Source organism: Sminthopsis crassicaudata, chromosome 5, assembly GCF_048593235.1.
Source record: "Sminthopsis crassicaudata isolate SCR6 chromosome 5, ASM4859323v1, whole genome shotgun sequence".
NCBI classification, from domain to species: domain Eukaryota; kingdom Metazoa; phylum Chordata; class Mammalia; order Dasyuromorphia; family Dasyuridae; genus Sminthopsis; species Sminthopsis crassicaudata.
In genome coordinates, this window is record NC_133621.1 from 145,963,630 (window position 1) to 145,987,461 (window position 23,832).

At 32.8% G+C, this 23,832-nt stretch overlaps 1 protein-coding gene across 1 annotated transcript in view; it reads left to right on the forward strand.

The window, feature by feature from the left end:
• RELN (reelin) overlaps window positions 1-23,832 on the forward strand; it is a 526,398-nt gene that overhangs the window by 478,025 nt on the left and 24,541 nt on the right. Inside the window, exons 48-55 of the mRNA XM_074268428.1 lie at window positions 803-980; window positions 4,166-4,359; window positions 8,106-8,362; window positions 12,659-12,813; window positions 14,381-14,595; window positions 18,326-18,503; window positions 21,221-21,396; window positions 21,569-21,675. Of these exons, the coding sequence (XP_074124529.1) occupies window positions 803-980; window positions 4,166-4,359; window positions 8,106-8,362; window positions 12,659-12,813; window positions 14,381-14,595; window positions 18,326-18,503; window positions 21,221-21,396; window positions 21,569-21,675 (1,460 nt within the window). The remainder of the gene's footprint in view (window positions 1-802; window positions 981-4,165; window positions 4,360-8,105; window positions 8,363-12,658; window positions 12,814-14,380; window positions 14,596-18,325; window positions 18,504-21,220; window positions 21,397-21,568; window positions 21,676-23,832) is intronic.

Consider the following 23,832-nt stretch of genomic DNA (forward strand, 5'->3'; position numbering starts at 1 on the left):
AAAAATTCTTCTCTGTATATACTGTGAGGAGATTCATTTCTGAGCCCTGTGAAGCTTCTTTGAACTGTTAGAAATTAGCATGCCTATGTGCTTGAAGGAGAGGGGAAAACCACCATGCTCCATTTTCAAAGATACTACCCAACAACAAGTTATTATCTGTGTATTCATGCATAGCTGAAGAGACCAAAAGAAATCCATGAAACACATGTAGTCTCTCTGATCAATGACTATAGGTAGCCAATAATCCAAAAATCAGTCTCTTCTAATTGAACATATATAATATGAAATCAGCTCATTGATTAATGATGGTAGTCACTATCAGAAGAGTTTTTTGATGTTTGCATCAAGTTTCTACTCTTGCCCAAATTATTTTTCTTTTAACATCAACAATACTTCTTTACAGTCTTCCAACAACTTGGTCTCTCAGTTGGGCATATTTTCTAGCCATCTTCCCTACTTGAAACTGTACTCCAATGAAAGTTTTAAAAAAAAATTTCTTTCTGATACCTTTTCAATCTTTGAAAAGCAAAAAATAAAAAAAGATTCCTTGCCTTTTCTTGTCAGAAATCAGTTAAAATAGATTCATTGTATTAACAAAGACAATGTATATTGATGTACAAGAAGGAACAATTTCTTTCTTACAGTAAACTTCATTTTAAAATATAAGGTTAATTCAGTCAAAGTTTATTTCCAACTCAGATCATTTTAAGGAAGGTTATTTGCTTAAATCTGTTACTACATAAGGTAAGCACTGATCTCCTTAGCACTGATTTCCCTCTCTTCTTTTTCTTCTTATTCCCAGCTGTGATGAGCAGTGGAGTGGTTTATACTGTGATGAGCCAGAGATTGCCCTCCCAACACAACTCAAAGACAACTTCAACAGAGCTCCATCCAACCAGAACTGGTTGACTGTGAATGGTGGAAAATTGAGTACTGTGTGTGGAGCTGTGGCTTCTGGGATGGCTCTTCACTTCAGTGGGGTTGGTTCTTGGTTTTTAATCACTTTAGAAAATTTTAATAATCATTTTATTTAAAATATATTACTGAAAACCAGTGCCACAAATTCAACTTGTCTAAATACCTTTTGTGCATTTAAACCAGGGGACTTGAACCTTTTTGTGTCATGGACCCTTTCTAAGGCTAAGGAAATGGATAGATCCCCTACCCAGATTATTTTAAATTAATTAAGCAAAATATATAAGATTAGAAAGAAAATTATAGGTTAATGAAAATAAAAGTATATTTTTGTGCCCAATAAGTTCACAAACCCCCTGAAATCTGTGTGAGCCCTAAATATTTAACTCCTGGCTTAAACTAACCTTAATGCACAAAATATCCTAACACTTTAGTCCTACTCTCCAAGTCCTTTTCAGGATTTTCTGTCTACTCATTCTGAATCCTTTTTCCCATTATGTAATAGTGATTAGTTTATATTCTTTTCCCTGGTTCAGCTCTCTCAGATTGCTTTGATTATTTTGTAAAAGTCTTTCTAGATTCTTCTGTACTCCTCATACCTGTCCATCTTAATTTCATTATAGTATTCTATAACATTAATGTTCAATAATTTAATCATTTCCCTATTAGACATTTGGGTTGCTTCTAGGTTTTTTGCAGTTACATATAATGCCAAGATGAAAATCGTTTGGTAACATTTTCAGGCCGTGTTCACAAGGCTGCAATTCTTGAGTGAGAGTCAATCATTTTAGTCAACTGGCATTTATTTGTGTGCCATGCACTGTGCAAATTCCTGGGTACATAACTGTAAGTGGAAATAAGCCTAGTGCCTGTCTTCAAGAAGTTTGTATTTTAATGGGGAGAATGACACATAAAAGGAAACTGAAAAGGAATCAGAGGTACCTAACCAGATTGGGAGCATGGTGAAATAAGTCTGGAGACTGGTCCAAAGAAGTATGAAATATCAAAGGGGATGATTCTTTTGTAATTTTTGTTTTAGTCATCAGAAGTATAATAGATTGTGAACAAAGAATTAGCTCCAAAGGGATCAAAACCTGCCAGTAGTAAACCAACAATGTGTCCCTGAGAAGGTTCTTTCATTGCTCAGTACTCCACAACAGTGATTCTTAAACTTTTTCCTCTTGAGACCTTTTTTGCCTAAAATTTTTTTACAATACCTGGGTATATAGTTATATAAAATAGGTATACAGATCAAACAGTTACTGAGAATTAATTTTTCAACCTCCAAATTCACTTATGAACCATTTTTAAGAAGCTGGGCTCTAAACAAAGACTAAGAATTGTGTAGAAAAGATATCAACATTTATTGTAGAGGGAGTTCTTCACATAGAAGGGAGCCCCTTATACTGATGAATTTGCAGACCTAGTTCCTTTCCTTATTTCATTCATTACAACATCCATTAACTTCACTGGTGCACTTCATTTTTCATTAGATTAACTTGGAAACTTAATAAGAAATTAAGTTATTGTCATATTTATACAAACCTATAGTCAGACAGTGACATTTCAAAAAGAAAAAAAAAAAAGATTTGCTGCTTTCTTATCAAAAATCATGATTTGATTTAGCTTAATACAGGATAGTATTATCCTAGGTCACATTAAAGTGCACATAAAATAATGATTTAAATTAATACTATCTCCATCAGGGAAAGAATATTTGCATAATGTTTGGAAAGCTGCTATCTGGATGGTGCTTTAATTGAAAACTCTTGAATTTATCAGAGATTTAGAATTTAGAAGCCAAAAATCTGTGAAGTGAACTTCAATGACTCCTGAATTGATAATCAATCCTTTTTAGTAATTGTCAATAATTACTAGACACTTATGTTTGTATATGCTTGTTCACCATGACAAAATTTTAATTAGAAAAACTTTTCCTAGAAGTATCTCAAGTTCTTATCTTCTTCAGAATCACTACACACTTGAAGTAAAAAATTGGCTTTATTTTTTAAAAATACCATTACTTCAGGATCAAACACTCAAATTATCTTCACTCTCAAAGATGTGATTTCCATAGCAAAGAGAATTCCAAGTGTTAGAATTTTTCCACGAAGACAGATCAGTGCAACCATGACTTTGCTGATAAAATTTTAGGGACTTAAAGAATTATCTGAGTCACAAAAAGGTGACTCCCCCAATATCAAATAGCTACTAAGTATCAGAGGTTGGATTTCAATAAATCTATTAATCAGTCAATAAGCACCTGCCAGTAAATAAACACCTTCAAGAGCCAAGTACTATATAGGTACTGGGGATATGTAACACAAAGTGAAACATTGTACTCAAGCAACACCATGCTATCTGAGATTTGTACCTAGTTCCCTAACTCAAAGCCAATGTACTTTTATTACACCTGTTCCTTCCTCTACCCTTATGAATAAGCTAAATTATTTTTCATTTATTCATTATCCACCATCTTCCTCCTTGAATTACCTTCACGGAATTGGATAAATAAAGCATATTACTGAAACTCATCTTTTACTTTCTTATAATTATGTCTTTAAGACCAAAAAGAACATATTAAGCATCTAAAGTTTAGCATAATTACAAGAATTCACTGGGAATCAGGAGATTAAATCCTACCTCTGCTAGTAATTATGGGTAATTTGGTCAAATCTTTTGTCCTAATTTCCTTTATTTTTTAAACTGAAGCAAAATAATTTTTATGTGTATGTGTGTATATTCCCCCAAAATACAGTAAGAATGAGTCTTTTAATTTGATAACATGACTACAATTCTTCATTGGTAAGGCAACAGGCATTTATTAAGCACTTACTGTACACCAGGCACTATGCTAATAGTTATAAAGAGACAAATACTTTTTCCTAGTCTACATAATGATAATGTAGGCAAAATGTCCAGAGGTAGTCATAAACAAATCTTATTCATTTAAAATGATCATTATCATATAAAAAAAATAATTCTCAACTCAACATCTGATTAGCAGTTGATGCCTTTAAAAATAAGTATAATAACAAATAAATATAGCAATTAGCAAATAATTTCAATAAACACAGATGTTTATACACCAATATATGAAGATAAGAAAAATCTCCCTTCAAAAGGATCATCCTCTCGTTTTATAATTACTTAATACCAATGAAATTCCTAACCAATTTCCTCACTAAATATTACATTCACAAAGGTTTTAATGATGTTGTTTTCCATTCTGCTTTTCTTTATTTTTCAGGGCTGTAGTCGAATATTAGTCACAGTGGACCTGAATCTCACCAATGCTGAATTTATCCAGTTTTATTTTATGTATGGATGCTTGATATCACCAAATAACCGGAACCAAGGAGTTCTTCTGGAATATTCTGTCAATGGAGGCATTACCTGGAACCTTCTAATGGAAATTTTTTATGACCAGTACAGTAAACCTGGGTGTGTAGTTTTTTCATGCTAACAATAATGCCTGTGATTGAGGAAATTGCATAGTCAGGTCAAGTGAAAACAATGAAAGATTCAAGAATCCCTTCTTCAACATTCCTTGACAGAGTTAATATGTGGAGCTATGGTTTCTCAATAAAAAAAAAAAAAAAAAAAAAAAAAAAAAAAAAAAAAAAAAAAGTTGCCAAAGCCTAGAATCTAGCTTTAAAACTCAAAAGGAAAAGAAATATAGCCCACTTTCTCCTGAGTAGTTAACAGGATTTAGAAAAGAGGAAGGATAAAAAAATGTTGATCATGTAATTACTTACTTTAGAAAAGTTAAGGAGAAAGGTTCAAAAATTGAGTAGACCTAAGGAAATTTGAAACCATTCTTAAAAAACCTTATTAAAAACCCAAAATAAATGATTCAACTATGAAGAAAAAGTACTTAAAGCAAAGATCTTATTTGGCTTCCTAGCTCCCTAGCAAAAAGATATATGTGAAAACACAGTCCCATCCAGAAGTAGTTATCTATAAAATAAGCCAGATCAAGTGGAAGCTAATAATTTTAATAAGCCAGAAGAAAGAATAACTAGGTGGTACAATGGATAAAGCATTGTTCCTAAAGTCAGGAGGACCTGAGTTCAAATCCAGCCTTGGATACTTATTAGCTGTGTGACCTTGTGTGACCCACTCCACTATTTTTTGCCAAGAAAATCCCAATGGGGTCACAGAAGAGTTGGAGATGATTAAAAAGACTCCATAACTGCACCAAAAGGTAATTTTAGGCCACATTGTAGAGTGCTTAAAAACCATTGAGCACATTAAAGGCAAGAATCCACTAGTGATCAAGCATTACTTAATTGTAATAACAGTAGTGAGGCATCCATTATGGTGCATCTTTGTGCTCTAACAGAAAAAGGAGATAAAAGGATTAATACAAATGCTATATTACTTTTTAGGATAAAAGGAAGACTCTAGGACAAATTCTTTAATGTAGAATCACTAAACAAGTAAGTCTATTGGGAGAAGAGTGGTTTATTTTAAGGTAATATTTGACCAATATACTTTAGTTCATTAATTGAGAAGGTAAATTAGCATGTCTGTAGTCTGTGAGTATTATATGGATTTTCAGAAAGCGTTGACAAGATTCAAAGGTTATTTATAAAGATTAAGTCAGTTGGGATGAGGAAGAATGTATACAGAGAACTAATTTAAAGTTAGGATAGACAAATACTTCTCAAATGGACACTGCAAATACTAATGAATTGGTGCTGAAATGTGTATTATTTAATGCAGCATAAAAACTATCATGCTTACCACTAAAGAGAGTTTGAGGCAAATGCTTGAGGCTTAAGTTTTGAATTACATTTCTGTCTATATAAATGCTAAATAAATATGCAAAAGGAAATTCACAGTGAAATTCCCAAGTTTGTTAGTGACCCTAAGCTCCTTCTAAGGATATATCAATAGGAATATAAAAGTAAAATCCATGGATATCTATGAGAATAGGACAGAAAATGACAGTTCAAGATAGGCAAGCATAACAAACTTGAGGAATTATTAAAATTATATTTAAAGGATAATAAATTTTGAGTTGTCATTTGCAACTCAATCTACAGTGAACTATAAAAAGATATATCATTGTCTGTCCTTAATTTTCTGAGATTAACATTGAAAATTAACATTACTAACTTCTATCAGAGACAAAATAGTAAGCAGTATAAAATATGAATGTGATCGTATATTTTAAGTTAATTTTTGTAAGAATATAAAGTACATAGCTAATTTTAAGATAATAGACAACTAATGAATTATAATAATTTACATTTTAAAGCAGTTTAAAGATTTTCAGCCCCATTTGATAGAGGAGAAAACAGAGTTAAGGAACTTGTTCAGGGTGATATTGCTAATGTCAATTAACATATTGAAACACCTCTATTCTAACTTTATTATCAATGTTCTTCTTCTACTATACCATGGTCCCAGGGGCAGATACATAATATATATATATTTCTATCATCATTCAAGAAATATCACCCTTAAAAGCAACAAATCTTCTAGAATAAATTGCAATGAGAGTACATTAAAATACATATGCACACACACATAATATATATATATATGTAATTCTGACACTATTGGATACACCCTCACTCTAGATCAACTTAAGCAATAGCCTGTAAATTCCATCACCACCTGCATGTCATGTACCATCCCTTGCATGTAGCTTCCCACCCAGTAATCATTTTATCCCCAGAATCTACCAGTAGTATTTCACAGGATTTTTAGAGATGGATGAGAGCTTAGAATTAAATTGTAACAATCCTCTGATTTTAAAGATGAGGAATCTAAATGGCCCACAAGGTTAAATGACTTGAGAGAATATATGAATTGATGAATGGTAAAATATTCATTGTTTTCTATAGGCCAAGCACTCTGCTATATTTATACAAAAATATATACAAAAATAAAGACAATCTCTGCCCTTAATAAACTTAAATTTTAGTGCAGAGTTTTACATGGTCAGACAATAAATGTTTATTAAGTGCCTACTATGTGCTAGGCACTGTGCTAAGAAGTAAGGATACAAAAAGAGGCAAAATGCAGTCCCTCCCTTCAAAGCACTCATAATCAAATGGGGGAGCCAACAACCAAACAAGTATTTACAAATAAACTGTATTCAGGATAAATGGGAAATAACTAAAAAAGGGAAGGCACTAGAAGAATTAAGAAGGGTTGGGGAAGGCTTCCTGTAAAAGATTAGATTTTACTTGAGACTTGAAGGAATGTTAAAAGGATAGTAAATTATATAGCCTCTCCATTAGCAAAGGCAGATTAAGGAGAAGAACAAAAGATATAAACATGATAGCAAGGTAGCTGCCATATTACTATCAAAAATAGTTAAGGAATAAAGCAAATGATGGCAGGAGCAAGCTCTGTGAGGCATGGGCCAATCAGGATAGCAGAGCCTCTCAGCAGGCATTTCAGAGGTGCAAGAAACCCTCTAGAGAATGCTCTGTGTCCAAGTAAGCAGGGCAGGTATTTGTGCAAAGTCACACAGGTGGTTGCATGGCAGACTGAATTTGAAGCCACATCTTAGAGCCCTAAGGGCTATTTTCTGTTCTTTCCATCATACCATGTAGTCTGGTTTTAAAGACTTTCTCTCTCCTTCCTCTCTCTCTCTCTCTCTCTCTCTCTCTCTCTCTCTCTCTCTCTCTCTCTCTCTCTCTCTCTCTCACACACACACACACACACACACACACACACACACACACACAATTTTCCAGGCTGATCGAAGAAGAATCTAAGAACCATAACATCACTAGGCATGTAAACATTCAACAAAATTAAATTATGATTTAACACAGGCCAAACTGGTTATGACTAATTTGTCATTGGCTATCTGGCTGAGTGGATAAAGCACTGGGTCTAGAATCAGAAAGATCTGAATTCAAATTTAATCTCAGACACTCACTAGCTCTGTGACTTCAAGCTAATCATTTACTCTCTTTTTCCCTAATCTGCTAAAGAAAGAAAATGGTAAAACACTCCAATATCCTTGTCAAAAAAACCCATACAAAGTAGCAAAGAATTAAATACGACTTAACAATTTGTCATAATTTAATAACAAAAAAATCTGTCCTAAATTTTCCCAACAACTTTGCCAAACATTCTAAATTACAACCTTATTTCTTGTTATGATTTTATGTCTTTTTGCTGGAAGTTTGATTCAAATTTTACCTTTTCTTCTCTTTTAGGTTTGTGAACCTCCTCCTTCCCCCTGATGCTAAAGAAACTGCCACCCGATTCCGCTGGTGGCAACCTCGGCATGATGGCTTAGACCAGAATGACTGGGCTATTGATAATGTCCTAATCTCAGGTTCAGCTGACCAGAGAACTGTCATGTTAGACACTTTCAGCAGTGCTCCTGTGCCCCAGCACGAGCGATCCCCTGCAGATGCTGGGCCTGTAGGAAGAATTGCTTTTGACATATTCATGGAGGACAAAACCACAGGTAAGTTTCACAAGAGCCAATGAAAGAAATCAGAGTGTACAAAGTTTTTGCTTGGTAAGTACAATAGATGGAATCTGGGTCTTCTAAGCAGATTACAAAGTGGTATAGAGAGGGTTTCAAAGTACCTATGACTAGAAGGAATCTTGGAAATACTTTCCACTAGTACTTTAGTAATATATTGTCAGACCCAAGACTATAACGTTTACTCTTCCTCTCTCTGATTGATCCAAAAGTCACCATCAGATCAGACATTTGCCAAATATCCATTAATAGTTTTATCCTTTTGCACATATATAATCTTTTTCAAATTGCTCTCAGAGAGGCAAGAAGGAAGGGGGGTAATTTGGAACTCAAAAATTTATTTTAAAAATTAATGTTAAAAATTATCTTTACATATTGTTGGGAAAAATAAAATAGAATTTTAAAAGATGGTTCTATCCATTAAAATACAGAGTTGCTGATAAAGGCTTATTATCCATGCTAATAGGAATAAGCATAGTTTAAATAATTCCTCCCAGTCTCCGCCAGAGATGTGATAGAAAATATTTAACAAGTTCTCTGGGGGAAGAGTGAATTACATAATAATAAATTATAAATTTAACCTGCATTATTCACATTTTATCTATCACTTCCTTAAGTCTACAACATCAACAAAATGATGTCAAATTTCTGATTTTTAGTGCTTGACAATTTCTGAGGAATAAATAAATGCTTACCCTGAAATTTTAATAAATGGCTCTCTTGAACTAGTTAATGATGGCTCCAGCACAAACTTGCCTCTGCTTGAATTCTCAGCCCTCATTTTATGGGAATCACATAACTCCATGAAATCTAAAGTTACCACTCAAGTGATAAAATGAAATTTAAACCCAAGTCCACTGAATTTACCTTCAGTTCCCTGTCAACTATACCATCTCATTTTATAAATGAGGCAGCTGAGGGGCAGAGCAAAGAAGTAACTAGCCAATACTTGACCCTGGGCCTTATTTATAGGAGATGTTTAATAAAGAGTTTATTTAAACTGCCCAGGTTAAAGAAGAAGTAAATAATAGAGGTGAGATTCAAATCCAGATTATCTGATTCCAAATCTAGCCCTTTTTTCTACTATGCAGCACTGTCCTTGGTACTTAAATGTAACTAACATGCCAGGAGTACCTTATACCCACTATTTTGTGTTCAAACTTACTCTTTTGAACTGTAAACAATGTTTTCTTTCCCTGTAGCGAATAAGTAGATTGCTGTAATAAAGGTGTTTTTATTTATAAGAAAATTGTTATTTTTTTCTGTTTTGTGTAGAATATCAGATATTTCTTTCAAACTTCAATTTCCAAATCCAATAAAAATGAATTTTTTTTCAAATTTCATATGCAGTTGTAATGATATTTAATGTTTCAGATATTGGTTTAGTAGGGATTATGCTAAGTATGTTGTATATTCATTCCAATAAGCAGTAAATATATGCACAGGTTATGTCCATTTGGAGCTTTTTATATCTTAATATATTTTGACTTCACAATTCCATTGCAAAGAAAAAACAACACAAAATATAAAATTCATTCAAATACGCCAAATGAGTCAGATTCAGAGAATTCAAAAAGCATTTAAACAAGCTAACTGAAAAGTTTATTGAATGTAGTTTGAAAACTAATAGTAGATTACTTATCCATACAAAAAAAGGGTACAATGTCTGTGTTTTCTCTACCCTTCTATGAATGCATTACTCTTAATCAGTAAAACTAATCACAAAAGCTGGCAAAATTGTTCTAGAGCCATGGTTTTTACTCATAGATGTTCAACATTTTCTAATATGTCCATCCTCAAAGTAAAATGAGTCTGATCTAACTAGCAAACATCTCACCTTTATGAAGCATTTGAATGCATCACAAATTTGATTATTTATATTTCATTGCTTCAGTGACTTTGATATGCCCATTCAGTCATTCTTTCCATTAGTACAGATTGCAACCTATCCATTCTTTCTTATTCTGTGCAATTTTATGCATGGTCTTTTCTCATAGATTCTCCATAGTGTAGAACTAATTTGATTATACCATAGAAAATCAATATAGCAAAAGTGTATAACAATTATATTGCTCAATCTATGATTTAGTTCTACTTAATATAGGCCATTAGTTTCCTGAATCAGGGCCTCAGGTTTCACTTAATTATCATTGCTATGAATATTTTTGTTTACTCTGAAAATGTTGAAAGGCAAGTTGGAGGAATAATTTGAAGATTTATTATGCAATTAAACCTATTATTCGCATTTCTGTAGTACTTGGAGCTTTATTAAGAATTTGCCTCTAAATGGTACTGAGACAGGTAGTTCATACTTATGTTATTTAACAACTGAAGAAATTGAGGTTCTGAGAGATATTCTGATTTGCCTGGGATCCCATAAATCATAAGTAGCTGAGGAAAAACCTGAAATTTGCTTTCAAAATCTTCAATCTTCGCACTGTAGCACACACTTAAATTAAATGAGTTCCCATTGATCTTACTATTTTGAATAATAATAGCTTTTTTTTTTTACTTTTCAAAATACATGCTAAGGTAGTTTTCAACATCTACTCTTGCAAAATCTTGTGTTCCAAATTTTTCTCCCTCCCTTTTCCCCACCCACCTCTCTTCGACAGAAAGTAATCTAATATAGGTTAAATTTGCAATTCTTCTAAACATATTTCCACATTCATCATGCTGCACAAGAAAAATCAAATAAAAAAGAAAAAAATTAAAAAGAAATTAAAAAGCAAGAAAACAATAATAGCTCTGAAAATATTATGTTATGATCCACCTTCAGTCTCCATAGTCCTTTCTCAGGATGCAAATGGGTCTTTCCATCACAAGTCCATTGGAATTTCTTTGAATCACTTCATTATTGAAAACAGCCAAGTTCGTCACATTTGATCATCACATCACACAACATTTTGTTGTTACTGTGTACAACTACTCTTTTCATTTAGTATTAATTCATATAAGTCTTTCCAGGCTTTTCTGAAATTAGCCTGTTGATCATTTCTTATAGAACAATACATTACATAGTAATATTCCATTACATTCTTATACTATAACTTCATTCATCCATTCCCCAATTGATGGGTATCCACTCAAGTTTTCAGTTCCTTCCCACTACAAAAAGACCACTGCAAACCTTTTTTGCACATGTAGATCCTTTTCCCTTTTTATGATTTGTTTGAGATATCAACCCAGTAGAGACACTGCTGGATCAAAGGGAATGCACAGTTTGATAGTCCCTTGGGCATATTTTCAAATTGTTCTCCAAAAGGGTTGGATCCGTTCACAACTCCACCTATAATGTATTAGTTAGACATAAAACTCTTAAAAATCATTTCAGAATTATCATTACCTAATAAACATACTATTTCTTCATCCAAGTAACTATTAGAAATATTGATGAAAACAAGGCAATTCCAAGCAATCAACATTTCTTTTTGTTCTTTGTCCCATCACCATAGTGAAAAATAAAAATGAAAATATTTTTCCTTTTGTCTTTAGCATTTATTTTAAGCCTTAGGTCATTCTGGATTTTAGCCATCGATTTAGTACTCTTTTGTTTATGTGTCTTGATTTATTCATTCTTGATTCCATCTTTTAACAACCAAGATTCTTGAAGAGCTTCCTAAACAGACACCATGGTAAAGTGAATGAATTCTGAAATTACAGTCTAAAATATCTAAGCTCAAATTATTCTTTGTGATCTCAGGAAAGGCAGTGGATAAAGTGCTAGGTCTGGAATCAGGAAGACCTGAATTCAAATCCAGCCTTCTCATATAGTAGCTGTGTGATTTTGAACAAGTCACTTAACATCTATTTGTTTCAGTTTCTTTATCTGTAAAAGGGAAATAATAATAGCATCTATCTACAAAGTTTATTGTGAGGATCAAATGAGGTGTTTGTGAAGCATTTAATAAAAAATCTAGCAGAGAGCAAGAACTATATAATTGCTGGTTAGTATTATTATTACTATTAATATCGTCATCATCATTATTATCATTGTTATTAAAAGATCTAAAACCAAGAGAGACCAGCATTCAGATTCCACCTCTGACACTTTATGATCCTAAACAAGTTACTTACTCTCAGGTTTTTGTACCTATTTTTTTATTTGTAAAATGATAATAACAACATCTATAAATTGTACCTCTGAGAGTTGCTATAAGGACCAATCCAATGAGATATTTTAAAATACTATGAAAATATATATTATAAATCTTTAATTATTTAAGTTTATGTTTTCTCCATTTTCTGTAAACTCTGTTGGCTTTTTTTCTTAAGTGAATGAGCACTGGCTATTCCATGATGATTGTACTGTGGAAAGGTTCTGTGATTCCCCTGATGGTGTAATGATCTGTGGTAGTCATGATGGCAGAGAAACTTATGCAGTTACTCATGACCTAACTCCTACTGAAGGCTGGATAATGCAGTTCAAGGTGAGAATGTTCTTGCCTGAATCATATAAGTAATAATCACTTAAATGCAATTCATAGCATAACATAACTAAGAAACAGAGGTAATCTCATTTGCTTAAAATGTAATGTACATTTTTTAAATTGCCTTCTTATTATGAATTTAAATATCAATACATAAATAGTTCAATACAAAAATAATAACATGAAGAAAATCATATATACAAATATAACAGAGAATTCCTGTATGTCTGTGTCCTATTCTTCACTTCTTTCTGTTCTCTGTATATTTTTAAATGTTTTATTAATGCTATTTTCCTTCATTTCTTTCTTACCAATTTGCTCTTTGCAAAAGAAGGCTTTTCTTTTCTTTTTTATTATTTTTGTTATTTTATTTTTGTATAATATATATTTTATATAATTATTATTTTATTCCTATGTCACTCCTATTATTTCCTCCATTAAGAAATTGTTTAAATGAAAAATAAAGCCTCCCATGCATATATTCATAGCAGTTTATACACACATGCCAAAACAAATTCCCATATTTACCATATTCAAAATTTTATATCTCTTTTAATACTCTTAAGCTCATCACTTCCTTGGCATGTTTTGCTTTCATTCTTGTGTACTCAAGTTCTCTGTAATGTATGTTTTAAAATAAACAAGTGAAATGATGCTTTAGTAATAAATTAAGACATCATTTTATTAAACTCATGGAATAATGTTCCAAGACATTTTCTTTCTGTACCATCCCTTGTTAACAGATTTTTATAACAATAAAGATTTCTTCTTAATGGTTAAAATCAGCTACTGGTAGGAGCCATGGATATTGATTTTAGCTGTTTCCTCTAATTTACTAATTGAACAAGGCAAATACTTTTCTTTAAAGAAAGGACCTTTTGGTAATGGGAAATTTTTTTCCTATAAATGTTTTGGTGTTACTAGAAGAGAAAAAGTGTGGAAGTGAAAATCTTTACTTGTGGTAACCACAACAACCATTACTATGAGTTGGCCAAGATTCCAACTTAAATAATTTATTCTTTCACCTAGATTTCCTCTGCAAGTAGAAATGTATTTGGCATTATGGTTCTCTCCACTATCAAATAAAAGATTCTATGACTAATTAAAATAATCTTTACACTTCATTGCATGTTAGTGGTGGCTAAGGTAATGTCAAAAATTGGATTAATAAAGAGTAATATTTTTAAAACTAATAATTCTCCTTGGTGAAAAATTAGACCAAATATAAATGCCAAACCATTAACACAACAATCACTGATCTGGAAGAATAGGCAAAGGATTTCCAGGTCAGGGAGCCAGCCAGAAAAACATGACAAGAAGTAACCACTACAGCCTCGCTCCCTGAACCCACCACCTAGCCAACACCTTTAGCATGGTTCACAAACTGCCATCTTTGGCAGCATTTCAATTGCCATTCCCCAGCACTCCCCATGAAGAAAATGAAACTATATATAATATAGTGAATAGACCGTAGCTTCTATTCAGTGTCCATCAATTTTCTTGTATAAAACTGCAGGTTTATTTTTTTAACTTTTGTGTTTTGATTTTCTATACATATCTATATTAGATTTCTGTGGGATGTAAAGTATCTGACAGAATTGCACAGAATCAGGTCCATGTGCAGTATTCTACTGATTTTGGAGTGACCTGGAGCTATCTGGTACCCCAGTGTTTACCTGCTGACCCAAAATGCTCTGGAAGTATCTCTCAACCATCTGTATTCTTTCCCACAAAAGGATGGAAACGCATCACCTACCTTCTTCCTGACAGCTTAGTTGGCAAGTAAGTAAAAAATGAAGATAAAGCTTGGTCCAGTCTAGTCTGTAATTCATTGAAAATTCTGTTATCAAATGGCTAATTTTAAAAAGTATGCTGTCCTTCCTCCCACACTAATATTGCATGCACTGTAATTATTTTCCTCCATGAAAAAATATTTCTCTTCAAAATGTCTGAGTTTGTAATCCCCCTGGACTAGACCAGATGGCTTTGGCAGGCCACTTGTATTTTCAAAGTCTCAATATCACTATTCACCAAATGGCAATAAAACTTACTGGGGAAGCCATCATAACACATAGTTACTCTCTCATCACCCTTCTTGATCATGGACCATTAAAGAGAATGATCCTTCAACATGACCTACCTTAATCAGCCAAGGGCATATAAGGAGCCAAACTCTTATAGTATTTGCTAGTTGAACATGTTTTTTTTTTTCAGATTTAATTTTTGTTTTAACTGGAGCATGATGTTCCACACCTGCAAAGAACAACAATTAACATGATGTAATAGTGAGCCAAAGTGATTAAACTGCTTTCTAGTAACCCCATGGCTGTATTAACTTCAGCCAATTTCAAGAGCTTATGGCTTTCACTTCATCTTTATAACTTGGCAAAAACTGTTCTGTTGATTAAAATAGCCACTACCAAAAAAATCTATCATTTTGTTAGGTAATTATTTTAAAGTTCCCAAAATTTGTGAATTTGTTGTTATAGTCACTCTCCAATGATGGAGATCACATTTCCTCTACACTTTAGCAGTCCATTTTTAGTGAACTTCTGTGGCAAAAACAAACACCCAGTGCTCAGTATTCTGGTGGTGAGCATCTGTGAACCCAACTAGCTGGCCCTTGGATGATCAGCACACAATCCGTTACCAGACCCATTCCAGCTTTGTAGGACTTACCAAAACCCACATTCTGAAGGAATAACCTTCAAAAACTTAGTGTCAGCTCTATGCCATGATGATGCATCAAGGTGAATTTTAGTAAAGGTTGCTAATTAAATAAATAAACATATAAATATCTAGTGCAAGAACCTTACTCCAACACAAATTATGACCTGATCAATTGGAGAATGACTGAATAAATTGTGGTATATGACTATTATGAAATATTATTGTTCTGTAAGAAATGACCAGCAGGATGATTTCAGAGAGGTCTGGAGAGATTTACATGAACTTATGCTGAGTGAAATGAGCAGGACCAGGAGATCATTATATACTTCAACAACAATATTATATGATGATCAATTCTGATGGACGTGGCCATCTTCAACAATGAGATGAACCAAATCAGTTCCAAAAGAGCAGTAATGAACTGAACCAGCTACACCCAGCAAAAGAACTCTGGGAGATGACTTTGAACCACTACATAGAATTCCCAATCCCTCTATTTTTTTTCCACCTGCATTTCTGATTTCCATCACAGGCTAATGGTACACTATTTCAAAGTCCGATTCTTTTTGTACAGCAAAATAACTGTATGGACATGTATATGTATATTGTATTTAACTTATACTTTACCATATTTAACATATATTGGTCCACCTGCCATCTCAGGGAAGGGGTGGGAGAAAGAAAAATTGAAACAAAAGGTTTTGCAATTGTCAATGCTGAAAAATTACCCATGCATATATCTGGTAAATAAAAAGCTATAATAAAAAATATATTAAAAAATAAATTATGACCTGAGATGCTCTAAAGAGTAGCCAAAAGTACCCAGGAATTGAGTGCCTAGGATCATGTATCTAGTGACCTGTTGAAAGCAGAATTTGAACCCAACTCTTCCTGACAAAGCACATCACTATTCAGCAAACTAAGTTACCTTTGAGTTAATTTAATATTCAAGTTTAATTAGCCAAGTTACAAATTTGACTAAATATTTAGTTGGGATAGACAAAAATATTTGAGTATCATTCTCATTTGTATATGGTAAATGGTCTTTCCAAGGCACATAGTCAATACCTAGTAAACTATATATATTTTTTAAACTTTCTCAATTTTCTGGGAATATTCTTAAAGAATTAATTCATCTAACATATATTGAGACATATATTAAGACAGCATAACTGTTTCAATGGCAAATAAACTATGAAGCTTTTTACATAAGATAAAATAATATTAACAATAGAATAATCTAAGGAGAATTGATTGTCAGACTAGTTGAATAGCTGTTTAATAACTCTGTTAACTACTTTCATAACAAAGTGAATATTCATTTGCTATGTTTGAGGGGAAGTTATTAATAAAGATGTTATGGTATTTTTGCCAGAAAAAAAGTAAAGGGCTTTCACTTAAACTTTCTCAAAACTTATTATTAAATTTGTTAGCTGGGACAGTCACTTTGAAGATATTGATATATTTCTAGGAAACCATGAGCTGTTGCTTTCCAGCTGAGTGAGAATAGCAAGAGTCTTAATGAGCCTCTTTTCAAGGAATTTTATTGTACTTTGTACATTTTCAGAAATAATAGCATTAGATGAGTCATACATGTGTAAGTGGGCATAACAATGGCCAACCATCAGTTCATAAGAAATCTAATTAATGATGTATTGAAGACAGATACAATTATTTAAATGTAAGCTGTACAATATGATCTCTTTGTTCAGCAATTTTGTTCCTTACAAAATTTAAATGTCTCAAGCATTAACAAAAAGCATTAGCTATGGAGTTGGATAACTCCATATGGAGTTGGTTCAATTCTTAGTTCTTCTATTTCATTTCTCTGGGCGTCAGTCTCCTCAGCTATAAAATGAGAGGGGGGAGTTTGAACTAGATGCAAGGGTTTTAACCTATGGATCCTTTCTTAGAATATTATCTTAAATACAAAAATAAAGATATATGGAATTACAAAGGAAATCAATTATATTTAAATAAAATACAATTTTCAAAAGGTTTATTAAAGACAAAATTTATTATAAACAAAATTAAGTATATTTAAATATAATTATCAAAATATTCATTAATATTTATTTATATCTCAGTTCAAAGATCCCTCTTTAAGAAGACTTAGACTAAATCAGGGCTTCTTAAACTTTTTCTAATTGTGACCCCTTTCCACCTGAGAAATTTTTACTTGATCCCAGATACATAAAATAGCTATATAAATCAAGCATTTGCTGATTATAAATCATAATTTTATGGCTCCCACATTTAGTTACAAAATCACATATTGGGTTGCAAACTATAATGTAAGATGGTGGAGAAGATCTAGGATTCTTCTAGTTCTAAATCTATGACCAACATTTTACAACTAGGAATTGACAGATAAATCAGTTGTAAGGCAAGACTCTTCATTACATTTCCTCTACCAAAAAAATCATAAAAACTTCTTTTCAGAAATCAGTGAGTATAATGGAATAAATAAAACAGCTAACTTTTGTTCGTGCATATTCTCCCTCCTTCCCTCTCTCCCTTCCTCCTTCCCTCCCTCCCTCCTTTTTTCCCTCCTCCCCTCCCTCCATCTCTCTCCCTCCTCCTTTCTCTCCCTTCCCCTTCCTCCTCCCTCTTTCTCCCTCCTCTTTCTTTACCCCCCTCTCCATCTCCCTCCCTCCCTCTCCCTCCTTCTCTCCTTCTCCCTCCTTCCCTTCCTCCCTCCTTCTCTCCTTCCCCCCTCTCTCTCCTCTCTACCTCTTCCTCTCCCTCTTCCTTCCTTTTTTCCCTTTTCCTTTTCTCTTTCTTTCTCCTTCCCTCCATCTGTCCCTCTCTTTCCCTATTCCTCTCTCTCCTTCTACAATAGTCCGGTGAGGTTTAGGTTCTATCAGATATACTCGGATATGCAGTGGGCCATTGACAATTTCTATCTGGGACCTGGATGCTTGGACAACTGCAGGGGCCATGGTGATTGCCTGAAAGAACAGTGCATCTGTGACCCAGGATACTCTGGCTCAAATTGCTACTTAACTCACACTCTGAAGGTAACTCTATATGTTGGTGGAATTCTACTTAGAAGATAGTTATAAAGGAACTATTTTATTAGCTATATACGTTGAAAATCATCTTCTAGAAAAAGTTATTCTTTGCTGACATTCTTAGGTACTTCATTTATTCATTCAACAACCATTATTCTGTTTTAGTGCCTAAATCTAGTAAGAAAAGACATACATTTTCCTTGCAATTAATTTCAATTGGTAGTGTTATTATAATGTTGCAACATGTATTTCATTGAAATTATAAACTTAAAAAAATGTTAGTGTATGAATTGGGTCTTTAATGCCTTTCTCTTTTATGTTTTTTTTTTCTCTCCTAATTTAAAGGCTGCATTAAGCTTTTGTTTTCCTTATGTCCCTAGTAAATACTTCATGTGAAGTGTGTGTTACTGTTGTTGCTAATGGATTAAGAGACTGATAGATATGTTATCATGAAAAGTTATATTTTCAACATCTTAATTGAACTGAATGTAGTTGTTATATGGAGGACACAGAACCATTTTCAATGCTAGTATCATTGATAAATATGTAAACCAAAACAAGCCAATACATACCATTTTTTCTAAGATACTGAATATAGGACATTTATCTTAGTGATGACAGAAAATTACTAAAATATTCAATACAGATGATTAAAACCATGAATATGAAAGTGACTTAGCAAAAGAAAAATATGTTTCTATCTTTTAGCTTTCTAAACAGTCCTAAAATTGATCGATTATATTAATAAAAAAAAAAAAAAACTAAGGCAAGATTCTTTCATTACAGATTCTGATTTAAAACTTTGATCCATTTTCCATAAAGAGAAAAAATTTACATAATATATACATATATATAATATACATACACACACACACAAAATACATTTTAAAATCTTTGTATGTTTTCCTTTATCAGTTGCCAAAGACTATTTAGCATTCTCCGAGTGAGTTTAAAGAATTTTATGAGTGGCTATTAAAATGGGCTTTATTACAACCTTCCTAATGAGAATCTGTGCATCTTTTCTCACTTATATATCTTTGTCCATGAATATATGCTTTAGAACTTCCATAGTTCTGTATAATCTCATTGATTTAGCACTTTACACTGATAAAGATTATAGCTCATCCAAGTCTCTTCCTATTGTATTCTTTCAATGTTCTTGGGTAAATCTTCTACAGAATTAACCAATATGCTAGGTCAAGAATTCTTAACCTGAGGTCCACTGATTTATTTTTAATATTTTATAACCATATTTCAATATAATTAGAATCCTTTGTGACCCTAGGTATTTTGTACATCCAAAATTATTATCTTGAGCAGAACTGCATAGTCTTTAGACTATGACAAAGGGGCCCATGACCTAAAAAAGGATAAAGAAGACCTACTCTATATAATTTAACATTTTGTGACAATCCAGTTTGTCCATCTGTAATCTTTTTGCTCTCACCCACTTCTTCTTTTGATGATACATTTCCTAAATAGGGCTGTTGTTATTTTTCTTCCTTTTTTAACCATTTCTTGCATGTAAACCATTGTTGACAGTTTGCTTCAGCTTTCCTGCACCCACTGCATATCTCTCCTTTTATTTTTGGATGATCGACAATTTTAATTCTTTCAAAATTTCAAAATTCTTTCTGCATTATTCCATTATTCATAGACACAAAATATCAATAGAAAGATATTAAAAGGATTAAAAGATGTTAAAAGGATGGCTTTTTATGGCTATTTAATGCTATAAATAGCTTTTATTCTGTGGCTTTTAATGCTATAAATTACCAAACTCAATCCAACCTATTCCCTTTATCCTACCTGATTCTGAACACAGATATCTTCTTGTACATCTATAGTACCTATCCAAAATACATGTACTAATAGATTAAATCAATGGATTATCTGCCTAACTGTATTCCATGGTCTTGGTAAAGAGAATTTTCATATGTTTTGGTTTTCCTATGTGACTGACAGAGTAAATGTTTTTGAATAGTTGTGGATATCGTTGAGGAGAACTGTAATTTTCAAATGCATGATGCAGTTTTGTACTATGGCAATTACAAACAAAATTATTTAGAAATTCTCATATAAAGAAATACCAACATAGGAGATTCTCCCTATCACCTTTGATGAGTATATATTATCTAATTTTATGTCAATAGATGATTGTTGAGCAAAATTAACTTTTAGAATTTTTTTTATCAAGGAATCTTGTATGACCGTAATCTATAAAAGACACTTTCATTGAAAAAAAGGTCTGTAAGACTACATTTACCCTATCTAGTCAAATACTTTTTGGTTTTGTTCTGTTTTGTTTTGTTTTGTTTTGTTTTGTTTTTGTAGTCAACAGACAGAAAGCAGAGTAGGATTTTGTATTTTTGATAGCTTTCAATTAATCATGTAGCTGTGAAAATATGTTCTACTATAGAGATTATCCAATGAAAGTCTGTCTGTTTCCTTCTTGTCTTTTCATCAAGGATTCTTTCAATATACATATAGATGATTCATAAAATATTATACCAATGAGAACATAAGCAGATAAAGACTAGCTACTTCTGACCTACTCAGCCACCTTTTTTGCTAATAATACTGTTACCCATTTTTTCTAATCTAGTTTTATACCTTATTCTAATTTGATATTGATTTTTACCTCTTTATTGTTGTCATAAGCACTTCATAATACTTGCTGATCAGCAGCCCCTAAAATGGTTTTGTTCTGCTCATTTTTCTAGACTTTCTTGAAGGAACGTTTTGACAGTGAAGAAATCAAACCTGACTTATGGATGTCCCTGGAAGGTGGAAGTACTTGTACAGAGTGTGGGATTCTTGCAGAAGATACTGCACTATATTTTGGAGGATCCACTGTGAGACAAGCTATCACTCAAGATTTGGATTTAAGGGGTGCAAAGTATGTCATCCTATTGGATATTGCAATTTTACATAGGGAATGGGAACAAAGCATGGATGGAGAGGGTGACAGTGTTATTTAATACTTGATCATGGCATTAATTCTTGGGGGGGACATAATAAAGGCCTATTATATAACCATTCTAATAAATAATTCCTATTTTTCCATTTAGATTTCTGCAATACTGGGGACGAATTGGTAGTGAAAATAACATGACCTCTTGTCACCGGCCAACCTGCAGGAAGGAAGGTGTACTATTGGATTATTCTATTGATGGAGGCAAGTCTCACTATCCTCTGAACAGTTCTTTTACTGAAAAGAATGCACACAAAGCTTCATGGTCCTATGTGTCCCAAAGATAGATGTATATATGGGGAGCTTTTCAGAGTATGTAGGAAAGTGATACCAGATCAAATAACCACCGATCTATTACTACAAATCTCATTTGAGTATTAGATCAATCTTCCTCTGTGTTGCAAGCCATGAGTAAATGTGTTGTCAAAAATATAAGGTTGAGAGAAAACACTTTTTTAAATTATATATTTTATGATATGAAAAATAGCAATCATCTGTAAAGAATTTTTAAATCATGAAAAAGCTTAACTACTGTGAACAGAATACATATATAAGTCAAAGACATAAAGGTACAAAAGAAAATGATACTAATTAAAGCTAATCAGGGAAAGGGAAGCCTGAGTTTGTTAAAGGCCTGAGATTTTTTATTAAACTTTAACATTTGTTACCTTGAAGAATCTAAAATAACTCAATTCAATATTGCCTAATAGTAGTCTACATATTAATGAATGGATAAGAATGACTATTTAGGAAATTAATTGGTCACCATCCCTCTCCTACTTTCATTTCTCCTTAGGAACTATGACATTCTTCCTCATAAAGCTAATACTTCCATTTGAATCCTTGATCTCTCCTTGAGTTCTTTACTCAATCTATCTTTCCCTTTCTCTTGAATCTTTAATTTCATAATAATAATAATCATGGAACTGAGAGTTAAAAGGGACCTTTGAGATTATCTAGTCTAACCTACACCTGGATAGCCACAGAAATGAAAGCCAAGAGGACCAAAGTAGTAGATTTCAGATCTTGGATATAGACCCCACGTTCTAATTTCACATCCATCACTCTCTTCAAGACACCCCACTCTTCTTAATGACCCATTCCCCTCTACTGTCAACATGCCCAGGACTTCCCTATGTAAGAACAAAATGTTTTCCCTCAAATCTACTCCCTCCATTGATCACTTCTCTCATCACCAAACTTATACTGCTGGCATTCGTTCCCGTAGTTTTTTGAAATTTGATTTCCCTTTTGATCTTTATATTGAAATTGCTTTCCAAAAGATAACCTTCTGGCCACCAAATCCAATTGTTTTTTTCAGTCTTCTAATCCTTGATTTTCCTACTACATTTGATGCTTTGAATTGAAATGCTCTCTTCCCATGGCTTATTTAGCAATAAACTACTTTATCTCCACCTTATCTTTCTGGCTATCTTTCTTAAGATTCCTTTCTTCCTTTCATTTCTAAATGTCTACATCTGCCAAGGTTTGGATCTTGTCCTTCTTTTCTTTTCTTTTCTTTTCTCTCTCTCTCTCTCTCTCTTTCCACTCTTTCTTGATATTTTCCATAATAATTAATGATTTATAAATCTTTATATAGGGCTCCCAAACTTCATTTCTTTATATCAAACTTCATGGCTGTTTTTTTAGTACTTCAAATTCAACATGTGCAAAACCTTCACCTCCCCTTCAAACTTTCCCTTCCTACTGATTTGCTTGTTCATCTTTGTTAATTTGCCATCTGTAACTCAGGCTCAAGATACATCTTATTACCTTCACAATAAAGAAACATCTCTCCATGCTTTTCAACAAGTTACTAAGTTTTATTGATTTTTCCCTCAAAACTTCCCTTATATCCATGGCCTTCCAATGTCAAATTGCTACTCATAACTCAAATTTAGGCCCCATTACCTCTTTTATAGATTACAATAAAAGTCTCCTAGCTCCAAATGTTTACACTTCTATTTTATAGACAATTATCAGATTAATTTCACGGTATAGCTCTTGTTATGTCAACCCCAGTACTGTTCAAAATGTTCAGTGACTCCTTATTCCCTAACAGAGTCCAATCTCCTTATCCTGGAATTCAATCAATTCTTTCCACAATTTGAGCCCAATGAACCTTTTCATTATTGTCTCCCATTGCTTTATCCTATATATCCTGTTCTATTTGCAAAGAATAGTATACAAAATGCCCCATGCTTCTCCCAAATATCGATTCACTTTGTTCCATTTACTGAAATTTTCGTTACTAATCCCTACCCATTCTTCCAATCCAATCTTATATGCCAGCTCTACAATTGAGGATTCCCTGATTACAAATATAAATAGTATATACCTTATTTAAACATAAAACCTCTC